This window comes from Salminus brasiliensis, chromosome 14, assembly GCF_030463535.1.
Source record: "Salminus brasiliensis chromosome 14, fSalBra1.hap2, whole genome shotgun sequence".
NCBI lineage: Eukaryota > Metazoa > Chordata > Actinopteri > Characiformes > Bryconidae > Salminus > Salminus brasiliensis.
Genome location: NC_132891.1, coordinates 8,776,168 through 8,799,373, shown reverse-complemented (window position 1 = coordinate 8,799,373; position 23,206 = coordinate 8,776,168). Strand labels below are relative to the sequence as shown.

The following is a 23,206-nucleotide window of genomic DNA, read 5'->3' as shown; positions in this document are numbered from 1 at the left end:
GCAATTTGTAGTTTATATTAAAAACAGTTGATGCACTGTTCGGAAGATGTTTTCACTGTCCAAAAACAAACCTGTGATAATGCACCAAAGTTTTGGACCTGGGTGTGGACTGAAAGTGAAAGCCCCCTTAAAGCCCTTCTACTTTACAATTCAAACTGAATCAAAAAGGGGACTGGCCCTGAAAATGTGTGTACTTGCACATACACATATGCACACACTCTGCATTATTGATAAATGCAGTGAGATTTGGGCAGCACACCAGCTGAGCTTCATGGGAATTCTCACTGCAGGAGGATCTAAAGCCCCCTCATCTCAAGCACAGTGCTTTTGTGCCTAATTAGACTCTTAATTCATTAGAATGTTAGGATGAGCATTCCCGGTCTGAAAGCTCACAGAGCAGTGATCTTTGCGGTGACCCTGGAAAGACCACCTCAGCCTAGGCCATGTGCTATGTGTGTGTTTCTGTTCTGTTTGGGTGGTTGCTAGGCCCGGAGCGCGTTGATCACATTCGTCAGTTGCTCCCTCTTCTACTTTTTCCAGTGGCCTCTTGTGGACCTGAGCCGAGGCACTTGCCAAGGCCCCGACATGCCGGCCAGCTCTGACGCAGTCAGTCAAAGGGGCTTCAGTACCAACTGGCCTTCTAATACCTATAAATATCCTACAGTACAGAGACGGGGAGCAGGCCGCATGTTAAGGCCCTGCCGCATACCAGACAAGGCTGCAGATTCCTGTTTATTAAGACAGCAGGCCTGTGTGGCCACAAGAGAGAGAAGGATGGGGTGTGTATGCATGGTTGAGAGGGAGCGAGGTATGTGTGGATTGAGAGGGATGAGCAGAATGGAATGGGGCGAGTGGAAACTAATTCAACATTGCTGAAATGGCGTGCGGAGAAAGTGTGAAAAAGGTAGTAGATGTTGAAAGAACAAGGAGGAGAAAAGCCTCTCACGCATGGACACAGCTGTCAGACACATGGTGTTCAAACTTGGTTGCAGGATAGCCTCAGCTGATATTATTGATCCCACAGATTCATCAGAAACAGCAGATGTTGTCTGTGTCCGTCAACATGCTTGAGACTTGAGTCCTGCTCTATCATAACAAACCATTCACTGCATGGAGTTGGTTAGTGACTTCATATTCCTGCACCAGTCTTTATGCAGAGTAGAGATGGAGGCTTGAGACAGCAACCTGGAGGATGTACCACACAGCAGGGTTTCCTAGTTAGCAAGTATCTTAAGCTCAAAATTGAGGATTGTCCAATAGAAATACCCTCCAGTTCTCTTCTGATTGGACAGATCCTGCTTTTTTTTTTATATGGTATACTCCTCTGGACTCGTGTAGCTTATTGACCTGACTCTCAACTTGGCTCAGACGTGCAACCCAACACAGATTTAAGAGTTGTAAAATGTTTAGTGGCAGCAGACATAGCTTTATTTACCCCACATGCAAACCCAAACCCCGGCTCTTCTGCAGCATTTTAAAGGGCCGCACGCTGCCTTGGGTTAATCAGCTCCAGCTGATCATAATCACTTTGCTCCGCCTCCCATTCACCTCAGCTGTTCCACAGCATGGCTTCGGCTTCCAGGATCTAGAGTCGTGGCTAAGAGGGCTCCACTTGGGGACATGTCAATGTTTTTACGGGCCTGCTTGCTACTTGGAGGCATATTGTCTGCTTCTTGGCCCGGCTCTGTAGTCTCGCTGCCCTGCTTGGTGATTGGGGTGTGTCTCTATTTTCACAGGACCCAGCCAGCCAGCCAGCCAGCCCTTAGCTGCTCCTCAATTTTTGGGCTTTGGAGGGCATGCGGATCTCTGAATAATTTCCTTTAAAAGTGTGTTTTTTTTTTTTTGTTTGTTTGTTTGTTTTTTAATGTTGCCTGATTTATGTTGGTCATCAATATCAGTCAGTATTAAAGTCTCATATTTTCATATCTGTCACTCAGGCTTGTGTTCCAGGTCCTCTCGGTTTGCGGTTTAGAGGATTCAGCTCTTTCTTTTACACTCATGCAAATTGCAGCGGCTCTTTCTGAGCATGTTTTTGAAAGGCCAACTGCTTTGCTAACAGTGTTCTCTGCTCTCAACTGTTGGATGTGAATAGAAAGTGCTTAAATCAGTGATTTACATTTTCAGTTTGCGTGCTGTGAAGTCATGTGTGTCACCCCAGCTTTCACTTCCCCCACTCTGCAGACTTGCTCATTTTTACACCGCATTGTTTGGCTGGTTACCGCTTTATTACACATTGTAGGTGAAGTAATAAGGTGGTTATTTACTATCTGAGGTCATTTGAAGGATGACTAACAGGACTTTGTCCGCTGTAGAGGGGTTATAATATTTCATTACAGCTTGCTTGAGAGCACACTTAAGGGGATTTTGAGATCCCCAATAGGTCAGCTACATAAAAATCAATTAGTAGTCTATGGACATGCTTGTGATGGTGATTCAGGGTTTTAAACCACACACACACACACACACACACACACACACACACACACACTCAGGCAGTTGTTACATTGTGTCAGAAGTTAATGATGAATAAATCAATAGAAATGCTCCAAAATTATTTGAAAGAATGTTTTTTTTTTACATTAATTTCCATTGACCAGTATTCCATTTTTTCTTTTCTCTCTTTCAGCTATTTTGAATCCGAAGAACCCAAAAGAGTCACCAAAGTCCTTCAGCTTTGACTATTCCTATTGGTCACACACTTCGGTAATCTCTCTCTCTCTCCTTCTCTCACAAAATTGTCTGCTGTGTAAATAATACTGGTAAATAATCGCGATCTGACAGGCTAACAATGTGTGTTAATGAGATCATCTTTTTTCTATTTCTGTCATTTCTCTTTTCTGTGTAGCCGGACGACCCCAGCTTTGCATCCCAGAGCCGTGTTTACAATGACATTGGGAAAGAGATGCTGCAGCACGCCTTCGAAGGCTACAATGTTTGCATCTTTGCTTATGGCCAGACTGGAGCTGGCAAGTCTTACACAATGATGGGCAAACAGGAGGAAGGACAAGAAGGCATCATCCCTCTGGTACCAGAGCACTGTACATTTCCAGAAGACCGTTATAGTGAATAAGGGAAAATTTCAGGAAAATATAGAGAAGTTGAATGATTCAGGTTTATCTCCAGACCTTGATTTCACATCATCTGTTGCCAGAAGACATTAAGGAATTAGCTCTCTGTCTGGAGCATTCAGCAGTTATTTGTGTGCTTTATCGACCAGTCTCTCCTCACTGCCTAATGCACCATTTCCCTCCCCCCTTCTGCTCAGCTCTGTGAAGAACTCTTTGAGAAAATCAATGACAACAACAACGAGGAGATCTCCTACTCTGTGGAGGTAAGTGGCACACACACCCTGCTCCCTCTATCCATTCCCACAAGCCTTTTTCCACTCTCTCCATCATCCACTGAAGAGCTGGGCTGCATTAGTGCAGTCAGTTGGAGGGGTAATGGGGTTCTTCAGAGGGCACTATGTGCTGCCCGGCATGTTTACTATTGTACTGTTGTGCCTGGCCTTTACCAAGCCTTGAAGGAACTAGAATGAATATATATAATATGAATAGAAAAATCCAGCTTTAATTAACGTGAAGTAATTAGGTTATTTTTTGTACTTACTCAGTTAACAGTTCTGAAGTTAATAATAATAATAATAATAATATTAATAAATATATATATAGTTTACATTCTAGTGTGTGTGTATATATTTATTTACTAGCTATTATATAAACTATATATATTTTTAAATGATTATTTACTGCAGAACTGTTCATTTACAATATAAATTGAAGATCATAGAAAATCATATTTTTTTCTATATTTTTATTTTTGGGCAGTTGTTTGAATTGTATACATACACAGGTCCCATAAATGTATTTATGTATTTTTTAAAGAAGAAAAAGTATTTAAACTATGATAAACATGACCACATCCATGTGTAGGTGGCGTACATGGAGATTTACTGTGAGCGAGTGCGGGACCTGCTGAACCCGAAAAACAAAGGGAATCTGCGTGTGAGGGAGCATCCCCTGCTTGGACCCTATGTGGAAGATTTATCCAAACTGGCGGTCACCTCATACACTGACATTGCTGACCTCATGGATGCTGGCAACAAGGCCAGGTGAGAAAACAACTGCAGCTAAAGAGAAGTGCTGTAAAAAGTGACTCTCCTGCGAGAAAGGGCCTGCTTTACCCTTTTCACAAACAATATATCCGATCATTTCTTCAATTTACTGTTGATCTGTAGTCGGATGCTTTGAGGAAGGCATCGAGTTCTCTGTGCCTGGGTGTATTTCTCTGTGATCCGGAAGTTACATTAGTCGACTGTGTGGGCAACACAGAGGATGCCTTTATGCTTAGTAAAAATAGCGCTGAAGAAGAAGAAGGTCGTGACTTGTCACAGGACACATTGATTGACTGTGTGTGTTTTCTTGGAGAGGAGTAACATGCCTCTAATCCTCCAGTGCTGACTCTCATGGTTTATTTGTGGACTGTGTCGTGTAAAGCTTATTTCTCTGAAGAGTATTCCATGCCACAGCTCAGTTGTTACAGGAGTCATGATCTTATTCCTAGGCTTTCTAGTACTTTCCAGGATTACCCTTAGTGAGCTAAGTATGCCTCACTCTTTAATCACAGCATTAGACTCTTTGAACTCTCTGGTAAATGTGGCCGTTAGTGATTAGCTGCACCTTGATGATTTAGGCCAATGAATCTGGTGTAGTCTGCTAATAATTGCATTCGTTGAAGATATTACTTTAGTTATTACCAAAATATTTTTGCAGAAAAGTGTCACCCCCCTCCCCTCCCCCCTCAAAAATTACCCTGAGGATGTATTACCCCTCAGTGTGTGGGTAAACATTTGACCTGGTAGGAGCGCATTACTGTCCCCCCCCCCCCCCCCCAAAAAAAAAAAGATATTAACCCTCACTGTTACTGCAGGTGCCACAATATTGTCCTGAGTATTACCTTAGCTAGGTATTACCACTCAGCATTAGCCCAGATGGTGTTACTCCTCAGTATATTACCCCCAGATACAATGGTGTTACCCCTCAGTATATTACCCCCATATGCCATGGTGTTACCTCTCAGGATTATCCCAGGAAGGTATTACCAGTCAGTATTATCACAAGTCCCTTGGTATTACTCCAGTTATTACCCCAGGTAATACTCCAGTTACTACTCCATGGTATTACCCCTCGCGGAGGTATTACCCTAGAAGATGTTGCCCTTCAGTATTACCCGCCGGTGTTATAATGGTGCTCCTCTAGGTATTACCACAGGCTCCATGGTCCCATCCCCCTCAGAACATCATTCACATTAGCCATGCTGTTACACTTAGAGATTATCCCAAGAAGGTCTTACCCCTCAGTATTATCCCAGCTGTCATTCTACCGTAACGATTTTAAGGCAGTGAGGTATCTTACTGTGTGCTGTGCATAAGCCCATTGTTATTTTTTGCCCAAATGAGCGTATTCTTTATTTTGTATTATAATAACTTATTAATTTGAATATTAATGGCATTATTTCCCAGCTTTAAGAGCAAAACATTGGGCTGTGTGTATTAATTTTTACACCCCTAGTGTGTTTGTCTTCCTCTCTTTAGGACTGTGGCTGCCACCAACATGAACGAGACCAGCAGCCGCTCCCACGCTGTCTTCACCATCGTCTTCACCCAGAGAAGGCACGACATCGAGACAGATCTGTCTACAGAGAAGGTCAGAGCCGCCACCTCGCTAACAGCCATTACCTCAACCGGCACAGGCTCGGTCTGGGTCTCTACAGCCGAAGAAACAGGCAGCCCTGCTTCAGGCCCGGAGGGCAGGGGAGGGAGACGTCCCACCAACCCTGTCTATAGGGCTCATTGTTTGTTCGCTCTGCGCACAAAAGCACCACTGTGGTGTCGATGCACACAATGGCCATTGTGCAGTGTGATTACATTAGATTTTACTATACAGGCCGCACTTAAGCCCACTATCCAGCTCTGCTCATGCCAGCCAAATATGCAGAACGAAAAGGGTGCAACACACTGTAGGTGTCTGACCCAAATAGTTTGGCTGATGAGGGTTTTTTTAAATTTTTTATTTAAATGAATCATGAGCACACTCATATGATTTCACTATAACAACAGAGAATGAACTTGAGCTAATAGGGTGGTAACATGGTGCTAATGAATGAAAAGAGCAAGACATGGGGGGGAAAAACAAGGTAAAGATGGAGGCAGTATGCAAGCTAGGCTGCAGACCATCTCTGTTGCTTCTATTGATTTCTCTCTTTGTGTCTTAGGAGTGAATGTTCCTGTGCTATCTTGTTTCAGGTCAGCAAAATCAGCCTAGTGGACCTGGCAGGCAGTGAGCGCGCTGACTCAACTGGGGCCAAAGGCACCAGACTGAAGGTACAGACTAATTTTACTGCCCTTTGCAGGTGGCACCTCTGCAGCAGGGCCATATGTGGAAGAGGCAGGGGAGACTGATAATATCTCAACACACACTAACACAGACTCTCAGTCTGTGTATGCCTCACATCCTCAGTATATAAACTGTACATTGTTGTATTTTAGCATTTGGCCAGCTCCGACTAGAGCTTTTGCTGGGGGTGTAAATATAACGTATTAAGAATGTTTTGGGGTTTCGAGATTGGGCCGTTTTGTTTATGCTGACAGTACTTGAGGTTCACAGTATGTCTGTTCTAGGTATCAAATTCTCATTATTCACTTATGTCAAGGAGAATTGTTTGACAGTCTTTTGAAGCTTTATTATTATGTTAATGGTACACGCCAAAATGGGTCAGGGCTTCGAGTTTAAAAGCAGACACAGTTTGATAATAGTAATAGTGCCAGGTTATGTGTGAACATTTATGAAGCTGTGTCTGTTAATGAGGTGACAGTCCGGGGAATTAGCTAGGGGGCTAAAAGGAGTTGCTTACTGCTCCTCAAGTTGCCAAGGCTTGTAAATATTGTTTTCTCACATGAAAGGGATCACTGTACAGAAAAAGCACTGAGGTTTACCGGAAGGCATCTTTTTTTTTTTTTTTTTTTTTTCGCACACATCTGTAGTGAAGTTGTGCTCTGTCCCACTCAGTGCCACACTTACCGTTACACCCTGTCACACTGCCCTGGCAGATCCTTTTAGTCCATTTAATAAAGCTAATTAAATCAAATGCTGCCTTCTCACTCATTATTTTGCTTCACAGGAAGGTGCAAACATCAACAAATCGCTAACTACCCTGGGGAAGGTGATTTCTGCCCTGGCTGAGGTGGTGAGTATTATTCTGGAGACTGTTGCACTGGCATGAACTGTCTGTCTGTCTGTCTGTCTGTCTCTCTCTCCTGCCTGTCTGACTGCAGTGCTGTAACACTGTGTGCTGTGTCTCTGTCTCTCTCTCCTGAAAATGCTTCCCTTTGCCAGGATAACTGTACCAGCAAGGTAAACCTTCTGTGTTCAATAATACCCTCTGACATGTCAGAAAGCAAAGACCAGTGATTTGCTCTGGCATCGACTAACTTTGGTTTTCACCTCCATTTCTGAACCTGTACACCATTTCACCACTAATACCCCTTTCATGTTTAACCCATTATCTTACCTGATGTCGTGGTTCCAGCATTTTTCATGTGTGAGCTTTAATGGCTGTTCTTGTTGTGAAACAGAGCAAGAAGAAAAAGAAGACCGACTTCATCCCTTACAGAGACTCCGTTTTGACATGGCTTTTAAGAGAGAACTTGGGTATGTGTGCTCAGTCCTGGTATAATTAGAGATGCACAATGCATGCATTTTGTTCATTTTACCATTTTATAAATGGTATGCATGAAATAAATATATACATTTTATAAATTATGTATCACTCTTGGCATCAGTGTCATTAGATATTTCCACAAAAATATACGATACTGGAGAACAGCATCAGCCCAGATCAGTGCATCCCATTATTATTATTATTGTTATTATTATTACCATAACAATGGTGGTGCATAATGGTATTAATATCATGTTGGTAGAATATTTGATGATGTTGTTCATACTTCAACTCATACTCAACAGAGCTGAACTTTCCAGGCAACTTTCCTGGCATTTTATTTATTTTGCAGCATCAACAATAATATTTTAATCACTTTATGTTCAAAAATGCCAAACATTCATGTAATATGAAGTTCACCATTCTATATAATCTATATAATTTTCATAATTTGCATCAGCTTTGTAGGCCCTAAAACAGAACCCTGTGGGACTCTTTGAGAACAGTTACTAAATAATTCTAAGTAGTTTTTGCAATAACTGAATAATAAACATAGGCTTCAAAGGGGCTAACGACACATACTTTTATTCTGTGTCTCTACCTTAATTTCTCTTAAGGCAATGTCTCTCTCTACATTTTGCTCTCTCTTGTGTTTGTAAACAAAGTACTTTCTAAAATTATGGCGAAAGGATCATAAGTTTAATTCATCTTAAATTTCTTTGTTACCAGGTGGAAACTCTAGGACTGCTATGGTGGCTGCTCTGAGCCCTGCTGACATTAACTATGATGAGACTCTGAGCACCCTGAGGTAAGAGCTTTCTTAGCTCTCCATCTCTAAACAAAAGAGCACTGTGGGACAGATTAGTCTTGACTCTTGACTGCTTGTTATTAATTATGCGAAACAGTAAGAGGCATTAATCATGGCTTTTTATCTCACCTATATCTATAATCTGTTTCTCTGTCTTTCATCCTCTTTACACTCGAACAACACTTACACACTCCTATAGATACGCTGATCGAGCCAAGCAGATCAAGTGCAATGCTGTGATTAACGAGGACCCCAACGCCAAGCTTGTGCGCGAGCTGAAGGATGAGGTGCTGCGGTTGAAGGAACTGCTCCGGGCCCAGGGGCTCGGAGACATCCTGGACAGTAAGTTTGGCCACAGTGCCTCTGGCAGGCCCTCACCTTGCTTACTCATCAGCCATTCATTCCAGTACTGACACAACACTGGCAACACTAGCTCTCTTCTGTCTTCTCTTCAGCATTAACTTGCTTAATGTTTTTACTAGCTTTGCATTTCTGCCTCTAGACCTGACCTCCTTTATTTGAGACTTTAACAAGGAGAAGGAGCGAGTCATTTCTTGTATAATAAAAATTATTATAGACTATTTCTGAAATCTGTTAAATATATTCAGCATTTGCAGACCTTAGAAGGTTGCAGTACATGCCAGGAGATGTGAATGGCAGTATAATGTGTAGTTGAGTAATCAGTTTTAAAATAAAGCACCTAAATAAAATTAAAAAAATAAATAAACAAGTGAATGGCCATGTATTAATGCAACAGTGTCCAATGTATTATTTTTACAAACTGTCAACACATTGTTTCTAATTTAACTTTGAATAATTTTAATCACACAATTACAACCACCCTATTGGCACCTGACACACACACACAGTCAGGTGTATAAATATAGTTGTATTAAAATACATTAGACTGTATTACTAGTTATAGTCAATCTATTGACGATTTCTGCATGCTCCTTCTAGTGGAACACATTTCATCACATCCTCATCTTCTGTGTGTTTGGTCTAGTCCAGTCAGAACTCACTAACTGCCTCCATCAATCCTCTACCAATCCTCTCAACTCTGACCTTCTCACCCTTCTGTTCTTCCTGCTTCCCTTCAGTCGAGCCAATGGGGGATGATTATCCTGGAAGTGGAAGCAAATGTGTGTATATGTATGACCTTGCACCAACCTTGCTCTTGCTCTCTCTTGCACTCTCTCACTATCCTCCTTCTTGCTGCTGGTGGCTTTTGCTACTGTTGCTTCTGGCCACTTCTGGAGTCAGACCTGCTGGCTTTGCATGCCTCTGTTTTTCTTCTTGCTTAATGCTTGAGACAGGATGAGTCCCAGACAGATTTAGGCCTAGTAGGTTGGGTATGGGTGAACGAATGACGAGTGTGCGCGAGTGTGCGCGAGTGTGCGCGAGTGTGCGCGAGTGTGCGCGAGTGTGCGCGAGTGTGCGCGAGTGTGCGCGAGTGTGCGCACACAGTGTGCGCACTTCTGCATGCTTTCTACCTGCTTTGCTTGTATGACACACAGGCTGGGATGGTGCAGTTGAAATCACAGGCTGGAACCCCCTAATATGCCCCCCCCCCGTCAATGCCTTAGAATTTATAGACTGCCTCTAAGCACCCTCATTTATAGCAATTTCATTATAGCCTTACACATCCCTCTTTTTGTCAGTGAAGCTTTTGTGTTCTCATGTAACTGTCCATTTCAGGTGACAGCATTCAGCTAAGTTCTCACTTCCGGAGGAAAGGTGCATGCTTTATTTTATGTTTGTGGGAATAGAGGTGGATTTTTAGTGAGTTTGCTGTGCAGTGTTGGGTTGCTCTAGCTCACTCGTAGCCTTCTCGATCTAGCCATTTTTTTCCAGCTATATTTTCTCTTCCCCTTAACGGTTCTGTGTCCTCCCCTTACCTTACCTTACCTTGTCCCTGTCTTATATCCTGTTACATGCTTCGTGTTCCTCTTATTTAAAAAAAAAAAAAAAAAAGCTGCAAGAGCGAAACAGCCACTGAAACAGAACTCTGCCTATTTTAGCATCTGTCTGGGAGTTTTTGATCAGCACCAGGAAACAGACGTGTTCAGCTGGGTTCTCTGCTGCTCTGGCACTGAAAAAAAGCTCAGTTTTAAACTAGTCTGCTTAAATCGCATGAATTCTGTGCATGGAGCCAGCAGATCTGCAAATCCTTGCTCACTCTCAAAAATAATAGGTGCCTAGAAGAACCATTTTTGACAGCTGTGAGTGTGGGGAACCATTACATCCACTTCTTAAAAGGTTCTTAAAGGGTCTTTTCCACATACAAAAATGGGTCTTCTATGGCATCACTTAAAGAACCCCTTGTAGAACCTTTTATTTTTAAGAGTGTAGCCTAGATGTTTCAGGAGAGTTCATTTATCACAGAGCAGCTTAATAAGAGCCTCTAAAGTGAATAGGCAGCTGAAACCTCCTCTGTGTTCAGACCCCCTGGGAGAGGCTTCAGCAGTCCATTCTTAGTCACCTTAGATGCTCCCATTGCCATTTTGTGGAGCTCTGTGGCTCTGCTCTCCAGCAGTGAGGGCATGATGACATTCTGAATAGTGTGAGTGTGTGTATGTGTGTGTGGGGGAGAAGAAAGAGCCTACTGCGTCACAGGCTAGAACAGCAGCATGTGTTTTCATGCGCCCCCCCCCCCTCCCCTTCCTTCTCTCAGTCCTTGGCCTCTGTGCAGCCCTTCTCACTTCACCTTTCTATCCTATCCCGAAGTGAAGGTGGTTTTCACCCAGGTCCAAATCAGCAGCCGTGACCTTGTGAGCAATCTGAGATGACTCGGTCTGAAATAAATGACTCGGCCTGTTAATTCGAGCAGAAAGCACAAGATCTGATTAGTACTGACGCTGTTGAGCGTGTGAGTAATCGCGTAATCTACTGATTATTCTGGCGATGAATTGGATAATGAGACTAACAATACTGAATAATAACAAACCGTGCATAGCTGTTCAGAAATTCCAAAATACTGGAAAAACATCAATTGTGTGGCAAAAATTCAGAAAAGTTAGAAATCATTGTTATTTCTGTAGACTATTTCACTATTCAGAACTAGTTTATCCAATATTTCCCATGTTAAGCAAAGACATTTAGCCCTTTTGCAAGTACAGGAAATCCCACAAGTGGGATTTGCCACGGCTGGTCCGTGGTCAGTATGGCCCTCCTCATAGGATTGAAGCTCTGTGTAGAATGTTCAGTTTTAAACAGTCAGCTTTAGTCAGCTATTTCATTTTCTCTGTCTGCTTCCCCCAGCAAACACTGTCGCTCTAAAACTCTGCCGAAACACAGCAAGACCAGTAATCCGTGTTAATCGACATAAGCTTGCTGGTCATACCTGCCGCAAACTCTTGACCTATTACGAACAACAATGTTGCTCGTTGTCAGAGTTACTGTTCTTCTGATAATTAACCACCCCGTCACATATCCTCAGTATAACATTTCTGCTGTGAAAATATAGCAGATTATTCAGCTGCAGCTGCACTCATGCTAAAGGAACTTTCTCTGGGTATGCCGTTCCAGAGAGCCAGAACTCACTTGCGAAAGGGTTAATTGATTAATCAAGACAGCTCTAGATCTAATGTACCATTTATTTTCCAGCACTTGCACTGGCGTATGAGACCCGCAGGTTTAGCAGTAATATGATTTATTAAAGCACCAATGCATTGACATTTTGATGTAGACCAATCTGACAGTCCAAATGAAATAATTAGCCACACTAATTCACAGTAAATTACATCTAAACAGGCTTCAGGACCTGGTGTGAAAACCACTGCTTTGTGCATCTAATCATTTGTGACTGGTGTTTGTTTTTATCCTTTAATGTGAACTGTGTGTCTTACTCTAGTCTTTCCTCCTCTTTGTCTTTTCTCTTTCTTTCCTTCTCTCCCTCTCTCTTCATCTCACTCTTTCCCTCTTTATTTCCTTTTATCTGTTCCCACCATATTTCTGCTCCTCTTTTCACCTCGTCCTGTTTCCCCTCGTCTCTCCTGCGTGGCTCAGACCTGAAAGATATTCACAACAATAAGCATAGATACTTGCTAGCCTCAGAGAACCAACGGCCTGGCCATCTCTCCACAGCGCCAATGGGGTGCCTGACCGCATCGCCATCGTCTGGCTCTCTGTGCAGCCAGGCCGGCCTGCAGTCCGTCTCCAGCATCCAGGAGCGCATCATGTCCACTCCAGGTGGAGAAGAGGCCATCGAAAGGCTCAAGGTAAGTCACCATTCAGCACTGGACACCTTGTTACCTCATTACCTGCTTACCATAGTTTTACAATTGCTTAAGTAAGTGAACGAAATGGTACGACGCTCAGACAGTGCCGGTCATTGAGGTGGTGCTACTCTTAAGGGTATGTCTTCAGTACTTTTACTTTGGGAACATAGTTGTACCTTTTTTGGGGGCCCTTATACTCTCAGTCTTGATTACAGGCTTTTAATGTTGTTGTTTTTTGTCATAACCGCTTGGTTATGTGTACGTAAACATTTGGGGGGATTTCCTTTGTTATAAAATATTAGAAAAATCACTGCTACCCTTCTGAAAGCAACAGCTGTAACAGATCAGTTTGGAAAGTGCTGCTCTTCAGAGGTTTGTTTGCCATGTTGCTATGATGAACATTTCCCACAAGTGGGGTCATGAATGGTTCAATAGATGCCATGTGGCCAGTGAGTTCTGCTCTAGGCGTCTCCTGATTCAACAGCCAGCCCAAAGCAGAGACCTTTTGTCTTCCTCTTCCTAAATTCTACCAGCTGACTGCTCAGTGCTCACAGTCAAGGCCCAAAAGACATATTCATGCCTAATGTTCTGCTGTTAATAAATAACTCTCTTATTAAGGATGCATGCTGTGATGTGAGTCACCATGGTTACCCCAGAAATGTGCCCAGGTTTTTTGTCCCTGCTTGCGTTGAACTGACGTTCACCTTCCCTCCTACCATAACACTAACTTGTTTATAAAATTCAGCATCTCAACATTTTTCCAAACATATCACAATATTGTAGAGTTTGCTTTAATGAAGTCAGTTAATAAAAATGAAACCACACTTCCTGTGGTAATGTGTGCTAGAAAAAAGAGCTTTTGTGATTAGTCTGTATTTGTTCTGATATATTTTATTACAACCCTAACCTTGCATAATAGAAATCATTCACCAGACAGAAAGAAAACACTTGGCAGTTTTACGCTGAAGGCAAGTCTGTCTCGTCATGCTTTCCCCAGTGAAATAAATAAACAATATATATAAATAAATAAATATATATATATATATATATATATATATATATATATATATATATATATATATATTTCTTCTATATTCTACTTTCTTGCCCTTCTCTCTCAGTTTGAGATCTTGTTCTCCTTTAGAGCATCTTTCCTTCAGGAGATGTAGTTTCCATGGTTACAGCAGTGGCCTGCGCTCTCCTCTGTCATCCAGTGACGTCAGCCTCCAACGCAGTTCGGAAACCAGACAAAAATAGACTTGTTCTTTGTGGCTATTAGATGTAAAAAAAAAAAAAAAAGCCACATAAAACATTAGACCCTTTTTTTAACTTCCTCGTAAGTCTCAGGACCTTGAAGTGTCTTAGTCTTGCGTCAGTTATGTGGGAGCACTGAAATCAATTGGGTGGATTACCCTTCACTTGAAAAAGTGAAAATGTGCCACGGTTGTTGACATTTCCTGACAAAATGGCGTCTCTGTAAAGTAGCTCCTATATATATATATATATATATATATATATATATATATATATATATATATATATATATATATATATATATATATATATATATAATATAAAAACCATTGGATTAAGCGGGGCTAATTACGCTCTCGCTCAAATGAAACGTGCAGTCAGTCCATGTTCTTAAAGTACTGACTATATCGTCAATCTACTCATGAAATCATATCATGCATCACAATAACGTTTTATCACTGTTCAGTAAAATATTGTAATTTTGCCCACCTCTATACATACCCAATACTATTACATCCAAGAGATAATCTGTGTGTAATAAATACAGCACTGTGCAGAGGTTTTAGGCACATAGGCACATTATATTAGAGCTTTCGCCTTTAAGAACTCCAGATCACATTAGAACTGAAGCAGGTAAACATAAATACAGTAAGAAGGACCAAGAATTTCGCATGTTGAAGAAAGTAGATATACAAGGCTTGGTTCCAGATTTCTCCTGGATGCCTGCAACCAGCTTATGAATACGTTCCACTAGTTCCATCACCAGCTCACCTGATTAAACAACAATACGTACTGATTTACCAAATCAGGTGTTGGATGAGGACTTTTAATAATACTGAACTCCCATTAGGAGAGCATTGGAGATGGTTTTAATGAACACAGTGATGGAAAACCATGACTTTCTGTATGAATGTTATTTGTATTTATTCTTATGTTCGTGTTTTACTGAGTAAATAAACACCTACTGCCCAGATATGGAGCTTCTTCATTTTCACAGGAGACTTAAACCTTTGCACAGTGCAGTATGTGTATTTTTGCTGTAGGTCTGTCTTAATGTCACTTCAGAGTTCAAAGTTAACAGAGCAAAAGTGTGTTGTTTTACAGACCAACAGATGGCAAGGGTGTTAACCCTTTAGGAAGGATCTAGGGGGTGTTTGGTGTGCACACTTCCTGTATTTTTTAGACCAGATGGTCCGAAAGTCTTTCTCTCTGCTCAGGACAATAGGAGGTTGACACAATAGAAAAGCCAGAGAGCGGATTCTGGTTTACCCTTTTGGCTCAGTTTTTCACCCCTTTTTCACACCAGATAAGCTTTGATCACAGTACGGTTACGGTTACTGTGTATCACAGTACTGTGATACATGGACTTGGGAGAACATGCATCTAGGCTTCTATACAGCCTTCTATACAACATTTCTGTATTATTTTTGGATGGAATGTAACTGGGGCTTTCTAATGAGAGCTGAAATAGCACGACATGGTATGTCTGTAAGCCTCTTTGCATTACACTGCAGCTTTTGTCGGTCATGAGGGCAATCCTACATAAGTACATGTGGGGACACGGAATTACACAGATGTTAGAGAAATGATGTGAGCCAGTTTTTATGCTTAGTTTATGTCCTCATATATTGTAACTCCTCTTCATAAGAATACTTTAAGACAAGGCAGATAATAATGTGAGTTTTTAACGTATAGGTGTGTTATGATATACAGATTTTACAATGGATGTTGTGGTTTGTGAATCATGACATTACCGTTTTTTTATATGGAGTTGCCAAAGTTGATCTACAGTTGGAGCATATTTAACACATTAAAGTACTGTTCTTAGAAGATAAATGACTGTGAATATACAGTCATATCAGAATATTATGATCGCCTACTTAGCGGTGGGAATAACCACCCTTGACTTGGATGACAGTAGAGAGATGTTGTGGCATGGACTGTATGAGGTGACCGAAAGTGTTCATTGTAGAGGTTGACTGCTCCACAGAGATTGCTCCGTACCTCTTGCCGGAGTTGTCGTTCCACATGCCATTGAGAGGCACGGAATGTGCAAGAAGTCCAATCTCTGGTAGCATATCTGGGGGAAAAAAACACGTTTTAGAGCCGCCACAATGAAGGTATACTAAGAATGGACTTCTTGCATGTTGACTGCCTCCCAATGGTATAACAGTGGTTCCCCATGGGCCATTGATAACCAACAGTGTATATAAAATAAACCTTTTTTTCATGTCTTGCTGTGATAATATACACCGTGAATCAAATACGGTCAGATGTAATGCTATTATTTTGCTTATGTATTTGTCCAGTTGCCAAAGCAAGTCTACTGCACCATATCAAAGTATATCTTACACAGTGCAGTAATATTAAGACAATAAATCACTATAAAAATCTATGAAAGTATTAGTAGTATATCACCACTGACGTTTGCTTTTCTTATGTCTTGGGTTCACCAAGTTCGCATGGTCCTCTAAGAATATGTTAAATCATTTAGCAGGGCAGTCTGTCTCCATTTTTGTTAGACTCTGGAGACTCTGGAAACCTATAGATTTGTAGCTCTCAGCCAGTAGATTAGTTACAGTCTAGTACAGTAGTACCATTCACCCTCTAAACTGTATGTCTGTTGACCCCGGTAGTATCACTCTAATATGTGCTGATTGGTGTTTTATACACCCAAAACGATAGCAACCATCTCAGCTCCTGCCTGCAACCAACATTGACTCTGGCTGTGTCTCCCCCTGCAGGAGTCAGAGAAGATTATAGCAGAGCTGAATGAGACCTGGGAGGAGAAACTGAGGAAGACTGAGGCCATCCGGATGGAGAGGTCAGTAATGGATGGCGCACACAGTGCCGCTAACCTCTTGCTGTGTGTCTGTGTGTGTGTCTCTTTTTTGTATGGCTCTTCTTGCCCACGGGGAGTCACTGTCCACTACCATGTCTGCTAACACACAGCTGGTGCCAGCCTGTACCATGCTTTTAGATCACACACCAGTCACTAAACTCATGTCATCACAGGGTGGTGTCTGAAGACAGACCGGAGTGACGGATGGTGTTCTTCCCCCAAAAAAATAAAAAATAAAAAGTGTCCCACTTCTGCCAGTATGCGTTAGCCTACTTTCACTTAGTGTGGGAGGTGAGAAGATAAGGTTATGGCTAGTGCTACAGAGGTTTTACAGGGCAGCTCAGGTTAGTATTTGCATTTCTGAAGTGTGAAACATGAGAATTAATACAGTGATTTTAGGGGAAAAGGGTGTTAGTCACAAAATGCTACAGAACAAACTGCATCTATCTATCTATGTTTCTCCAAAACGGCAGCATTACAGGAGACAGACACACCACTTTAACTTTCCATGGAAGTAAAAAATTTTATTCCAGGTCATTTTAGAGCTATAGGTCCATATAATTTACAATTTGACACAATGTCAGGAAGAACTGCCAGATTCAGAATATATTAGTCAAAAATAGGGATGTCCCCACCATGTTATTTTGTCCTCTGATCCAATCCGAGTCTCTTAATGCTGAGTATTAACCAATACAAATCTAATCTTTGTGTTTGTAAAATAATCCAGTCACACAGTTTACATAAGATATGCCTTTACTAAATACTGAAGTAGAATTGCTTCATTTTTAGTAACATAAAAACAATCTGGACTGATTTGATTTCGTTTATTTGAGATTTTTCTTAAAATTACTGTGCTTAATATTTAGGGAGATCAGCAGGTTTTAGAAATACTCAAACCATCCTGTTTGACAATAACAACCATGCCATGCTTGGGTGTACAGGAGTTCCACGTAAAGGGCTCAGTATGTGCATGTGAATAAGATGTAATGCTTGGTAAAATTAATCCATTATAGTGGTACATCCATTGTAACTGTCACACAATACAAATGGCAGCTGACATTTTCAAGTAAACAACAACAACAAACATCAGTGTTCTAGTTCTTAAACATGGCAGTACCTGTAGTATTAGATACTGTACTGCACTGTGACTGTATGGAGAATGTGGTTAGTGCATTACTGCTTCTTCATTGGCTGCGCTTGTGAGTGATTTTTGACTGGTGTGTATATTAATGAGTATTTCTCTGTTTTTAGAGAGGCTCTGTTGGCAGAGATGGGTGTCGCCATCCGGGAAGATGGGGGAACCCTCGGTGTCTTTTCTCCTAAAAAGGTACAACATCTGTTCAAGTTCAAGGAGCTAATGTCACCTTCTGTTGTAGCTGTTAACAGGGAACACGCATTCATTATCTCCCCTTCAGTTTACTCATGTCCCTGCAAGGCTCCTTTTCAGAGCTTTCACTGTGTTTGTCAATTATGGTCCTTTCATTCTGTTCATTTCCCTGTCTTTGTATTTTTTTCTTTCTTTATTTATTTTGCTTGCATCTTGCTGTGGATTTTTTTAGTTTGAACATAACAGACCAACGTCTTTGTCAATTGAGGATTTTAGTGTTTTTTCTTCTAACCAGGTTTGTATGTTGTAGAGTAGTTCCCCTTATTAATTAGCAGCGCTTACTTTTCCTACAATGCTTTTACCAGTAGAGCCCTTGGACAAACTCTGTACCTTTTAGACTTTTTTAACAAACTGATTTGCAAAATCTGTCTTAATATAGCTTTTACAAACATTCTTGTGAAGAAATGTCTAAAGTGTAAAGTTAAGGAAAACATTCACTACTGAGAATTTCTTTTTAAGATGCTTTTGTGAATTGTGCCCCAAAGTTTTGGTTCAACTTGGTTGACTCCATAGTTGTGGCATATTTTTAATGGCCAAAGCAGTTTTCTTTTTTTGTCTGTGCATCATATTGAGCTTTGCTAATTGGTTATGGAGACAAATTGTAATTCCATTACTGAAAGTCCCCAGACATCATAAATGGATTTGAAGCATAGTGAGTGGATGTACTTCACTATTCAACCATGACCTGCTTAAATCAGTATTTGAGATTGTCCCAATGTAAAACGCATCGACTCATTCAAATAAGTCTCTTCGTGCTGTTTGCTATTAGCTGATTCCGAATGCATCCTAACTACAGTCATGATTAGCGTCACTGGATGATTGTGTGCGGCAGTCATGGCAACGCCTTTTTATACTGTCTCCCTCTTCATCTGCTAAAAGCTGATTCTTTGTGTTTGACTCCTTGGACTGACTCACCATGCACAACAAAGAAGGTGAAAGACCTGAGTGAAAGGAAAGAATAGAGATGGGGGCTGATAAATAGACAATGTGAGAGTGAAGGGCTTTTGACGGGAGCTGCCCTGAGGTAGCTGAGCATGTCTGCTCTCCCTCAAGGGGCGGAAAGCAGCTCTCTGTGCGTCACTGAGCTGTTTTTAATACACACTGCTCTCACCATTCACAATTAAATCATTAATTTGCTCATTATCTCCACTGCTCTTTCTCCCTGCTTCTCATCAACATAACCAGCTTGACCATAGAACAGCCCAGATCCTCTCATCCGTTTAAACCCCTCCTCTGTTGATGTGTTTTTGCTTCATATTTTGTTCTGGTTTTCATATCATTTCTGTCAAATGTGTTTTTTTTTAACTCACTGTGTTTTTCCTCCACTGCTTCTCTTCGTTGTGCTGCTCTGCTCCCGGTCACATAGCTTTTCGTTGAACGGCCTTGTGATCTCTATACAGAGTTTAATGGGGTGTTTTCCCCCAAAAAGGTTGGTGGATTAGATGTAGACTAGTGATTGTGCTCAAAGTAGTTGGATTATTTAAAGAAATGATTAATTGCTTTTATTAGATCAGTTTAGAATTATATTCACTATGCTAACTAAGCTAATGTGACTGGAGAAGCTACGCTATATGAACAAAAGTATTGGGACACATGCCCAATTCATTGTTTATTCCCAAATCAAGGGTATAATGAGTTGATCCTGATTTTGTTGAGGCTTGCTGCTAGAGTTAGCAGCATTGCAATAAGGATTAGATTGCATTCAGCAATGTGAGCATCACACGGAGGTCAGGATGTTGGATGATCACCACCCCGCCTCATCTCCAACTCCCAAGCCTATCCCAACAGTATTGGATGGAGCACTATCCATCATTTCAGAGAGCACTGTTCCACTGCTCCACAGCTCAATGCTAAGGGTTTTATATAAATATATAAAGGTGTGTGTGTGTGTGTATGTGTGTATGTGTGTATGTGTGTATGTGTGTATGTGTGTGTGTGTGTGTGTGTGAGCAGTGGGTTTAACTTAAAAGTAGCTGAATGCATTCATTAGATGGGGTGTCCACAAACATTTGGAGATATAGTTTATTTGCATAGTAATATAATATAGAGAATTCCAACAATGGTTTTGGTGTATATTTTATTTAAGTTGTTAGTACAGTTTGTTATAAATATAATATTAATGCAGATGAATGACCACTGAAGAGTCAGTGACCTCTTCCATCTCTTCCTTGTAACCTCTTAAACTGTCCAGTAACTTTACTTTTCTGGACTGCTTGCACAGCGTATCATGATTTATGCCCTCAGTCTGTCCACTTCTGTCTAGCTCCTGTCAGCCACTGTCTTTCAATCTCCTTGCCTGTTTCCATTCAATCCTAGATCCTAGACTTGCTGTCTAATATATATATATATATATATATATATATATATATATATATATATATATATATATATATATATATATATATATATATATATATATTAGACAGCAAGTGAACAGTCTGTCCCTGAAGGTGATGTGTGAAAGCAGGAAAAATGGGCAAGCTTAAGAATCTGAGACACTGTGACAGGGAGATGTTTTGTGAGGGCTAGACTACTGGATCAGAACATCTCCAAAACTTCAGGCAGATCCAAATAAGGACAACCGGTAACAGGATCCTGGGCACCTAAGGCTCATTGATGTGATCCATGAAGGTGATTGAGTGATGTTTATTGATCATTATCCTGCATTCTTGTTAAGGGCTTTAATTTTGTACATGATTATGAATGTCTTCAGTTCTGAAAGTGAGCTCAAAGGTTTGCCAGCATTTTCCATTAACTGCCTGCTACCGGCTTTTCAAATAGCCCTTTAGTTTGCGAGTAGGATGAAATATCAGCAGTTACTCTCCCTAAACTTCACTGCTCTCAATGTGTTTTTTTTTCTTTCTTTTTTTCCTCACTGAACAGTAGCAACAAGCTCTCACACAGACTTCCCCTGACAGCCTGTCTGTGAAATGGTCTAGGCACAAAATAACAGGAAAAACAGGCAAACTGGCTTCTTCAAATAAGTGCAGTTTATGTCACTCTTTAAATTGATTAAAATACGGCAACACTAAAAATAAAGCAAGGAGTGTAAGGAAAGATGGATGGACGTGAGGAGAGGCAAAGATGGAAGTAAACCACCTTTCAGTAAATCCCATTTTTTCAGGGAAAAGGGATCTACACCGTGATGCATTGTGCAAGTAACATCCTAAAGACCATTATTCAGTAATTAGATTGAAAACATTGTAGACTGGCTGAGTTATCCTTACTATACAGGCGTAAGGAATACAAGTCTGAAACCACCGGTGGTTCCATGTAGTTTAAGTGGTAAATCATTTGGACACTTCTAGTGTAGCTCCTACTGTGCTCATGCTGTAGACCCTTCAGTAGCGACTGACCGATTGGTCTTGCCTGGATGATTAAAGCTTCTGTCTCAATCTCCACAGACCCCTCACTTGGTTAACCTGAACGAGGATCCTCTCATGTCAGAATGTCTGCTCTACTACATCAAAGACGGAATCACACGGTACGAAAACATTCCCTATGCCTCTTGGCGGCCTCAAAGTCTATGCTGCATTCCCACACCTTTAGATTCTCACTTCTCTACCTCCTGTTAAAGTGTTGCGATAGGTGCAAAGGGGCAGACAGATTTCTGACTTTTCACAAGGATGAGTTTCCGTCCTGCCCTGTACAATCCAGTGGGTTTCATGGGGTTGCTGGAGGACTCTACTGCATTTGTAATTTTTGTTTTGATCCTGGACTGTCAGGATGGAGATTGAGCAGCTGGGTCCAAGCTGCTTTTGGTCAGCAGTGCAGCTGTCCCTGTAGGCCAGGCCTTGGTGTGTGATTCTGCTCTTGTGTTGACAGGGTGGGCCAAGCAGATGCAGAGAGAAGGCAAGATATTGTTCTGAGTGGAGCGCACATTAAAGAGGAGCACTGTATCTTCCGCAGCGAAAGGAATGCCAATGGGGATGGTGAGGATATACTGAAACCACACAGTCTGTTTCTAACGCAAGCACAATTAAGCAGTTTCATATATAAAAATAGTAAAGAGGATTATCTGGGATGGCTGATGTTTACAAAAACATTTTAGTACTAATATAGTCATTATTTATTTGTATTAATTATTGTTCTAATTTTAACTGAAAAATAAGATTCTTGCATTTATAAATAAAATAAAAAAATTAAAAACTAAAACGAAAAAAAGATAATTTAACCACCCAGTAAATGTAACAGGTGTAACAACGATTTCCTAAATTAAAATTCTACCACTTCTAAAAGTATTAACATGTATTAACTATGTTTTGTTGTTGGACACACAGAGAAACCCCAATTTAGACTTGGACACATACATTTATTTAAAAAATGAACTAATTAATGTAACTGCAGTAACGACATTTCTTGGGTAAAGAGAAACAACCTTCCTGTGAATATGAATTTGACATCGCACCATGAAAGTCACTTGGGGTCTTAATGATGCAATACTCTTCACACTATTTCTTAATAGCATGCTTGAATAAAATGTTTTTGTTGTCGTTTGATGTCCAACATTTGAGGAAATTAGAGTTATAAAAAATGATTTTTATTACTTAATGCTTTTGCTTTTAAATATTTAGAACATATACAATTCTAAATAAAAAAATGACTAATGACTATTGCTCTATTTAATCAATACACTATATTAGGTGAAGCACCTAATATATAATGAACCTTCTGTTCATTTGACAGTACTTTTTTACAGTGACGATATAAGATAAGTTATGTGTGTATTTGCAAGCTGTGTGTGTCAGCAGTGGGTGTAACTTAAAGTAGCTGAATGCATTCTTTAGAAGGGGTGTCCACAAACATTTGGACATAGTGTGAATGGTTGGCGTACCACTGGATATTTTTAGACTTTGGGAGGCACAAATGCCTGCGTTTTTATTTTTGTGCACTGAAAATATGTAGAATAATATGAGACAGCTTTTATGTATTCATAAATAACACATTCAAAGTAAGCTTCAAAAATTGCAGGCCCC

General features: G+C 40.8%; 1 protein-coding gene across 6 annotated transcripts in view; it reads left to right on the top strand.

Annotated features, from left to right (window-relative positions):
- Positions 1–23,206, top strand: part of kif1b (kinesin family member 1B) — an 85,582-nt gene that overhangs the window by 24,596 nt on the left and 37,780 nt on the right. For 2 of the 6 annotated variants that reach the window (XM_072656573.1, XM_072656572.1), the window contains exons 3-18: positions 2,627–2,703; positions 2,846–3,025; positions 3,266–3,331; positions 3,933–4,111; positions 5,594–5,705; positions 6,305–6,382; positions 7,180–7,245; positions 7,395–7,412; positions 7,634–7,709; positions 8,449–8,527; positions 8,727–8,869; positions 12,614–12,747; positions 16,746–16,825; positions 18,095–18,170; positions 21,635–21,714; positions 22,056–22,162. In XM_072656573.1, coding sequence (XP_072512674.1) covers positions 2,627–2,703; positions 2,846–3,025; positions 3,266–3,331; positions 3,933–4,111; positions 5,594–5,705; positions 6,305–6,382; positions 7,180–7,245; positions 7,395–7,412; positions 7,634–7,709; positions 8,449–8,527; positions 8,727–8,869; positions 12,614–12,747; positions 16,746–16,825; positions 18,095–18,170; positions 21,635–21,714; positions 22,056–22,162 — 1,551 coding nt within the window. Of the gene's footprint in view, positions 1–2,626; positions 2,704–2,845; positions 3,026–3,265; positions 3,332–3,932; positions 4,112–5,593; positions 5,706–6,304; positions 6,383–7,179; positions 7,246–7,394; positions 7,413–7,633; positions 7,710–8,448; positions 8,528–8,726; positions 8,870–9,627; positions 9,670–12,613; positions 12,748–16,745; positions 16,826–18,094; positions 18,171–21,634; positions 21,715–22,055; positions 22,163–23,206 lie in introns of all 6 variants that reach the window. The other 4 variants (XM_072656569.1, XM_072656571.1, XM_072656568.1 and 1 more) reach the window with 3 other exon arrangements.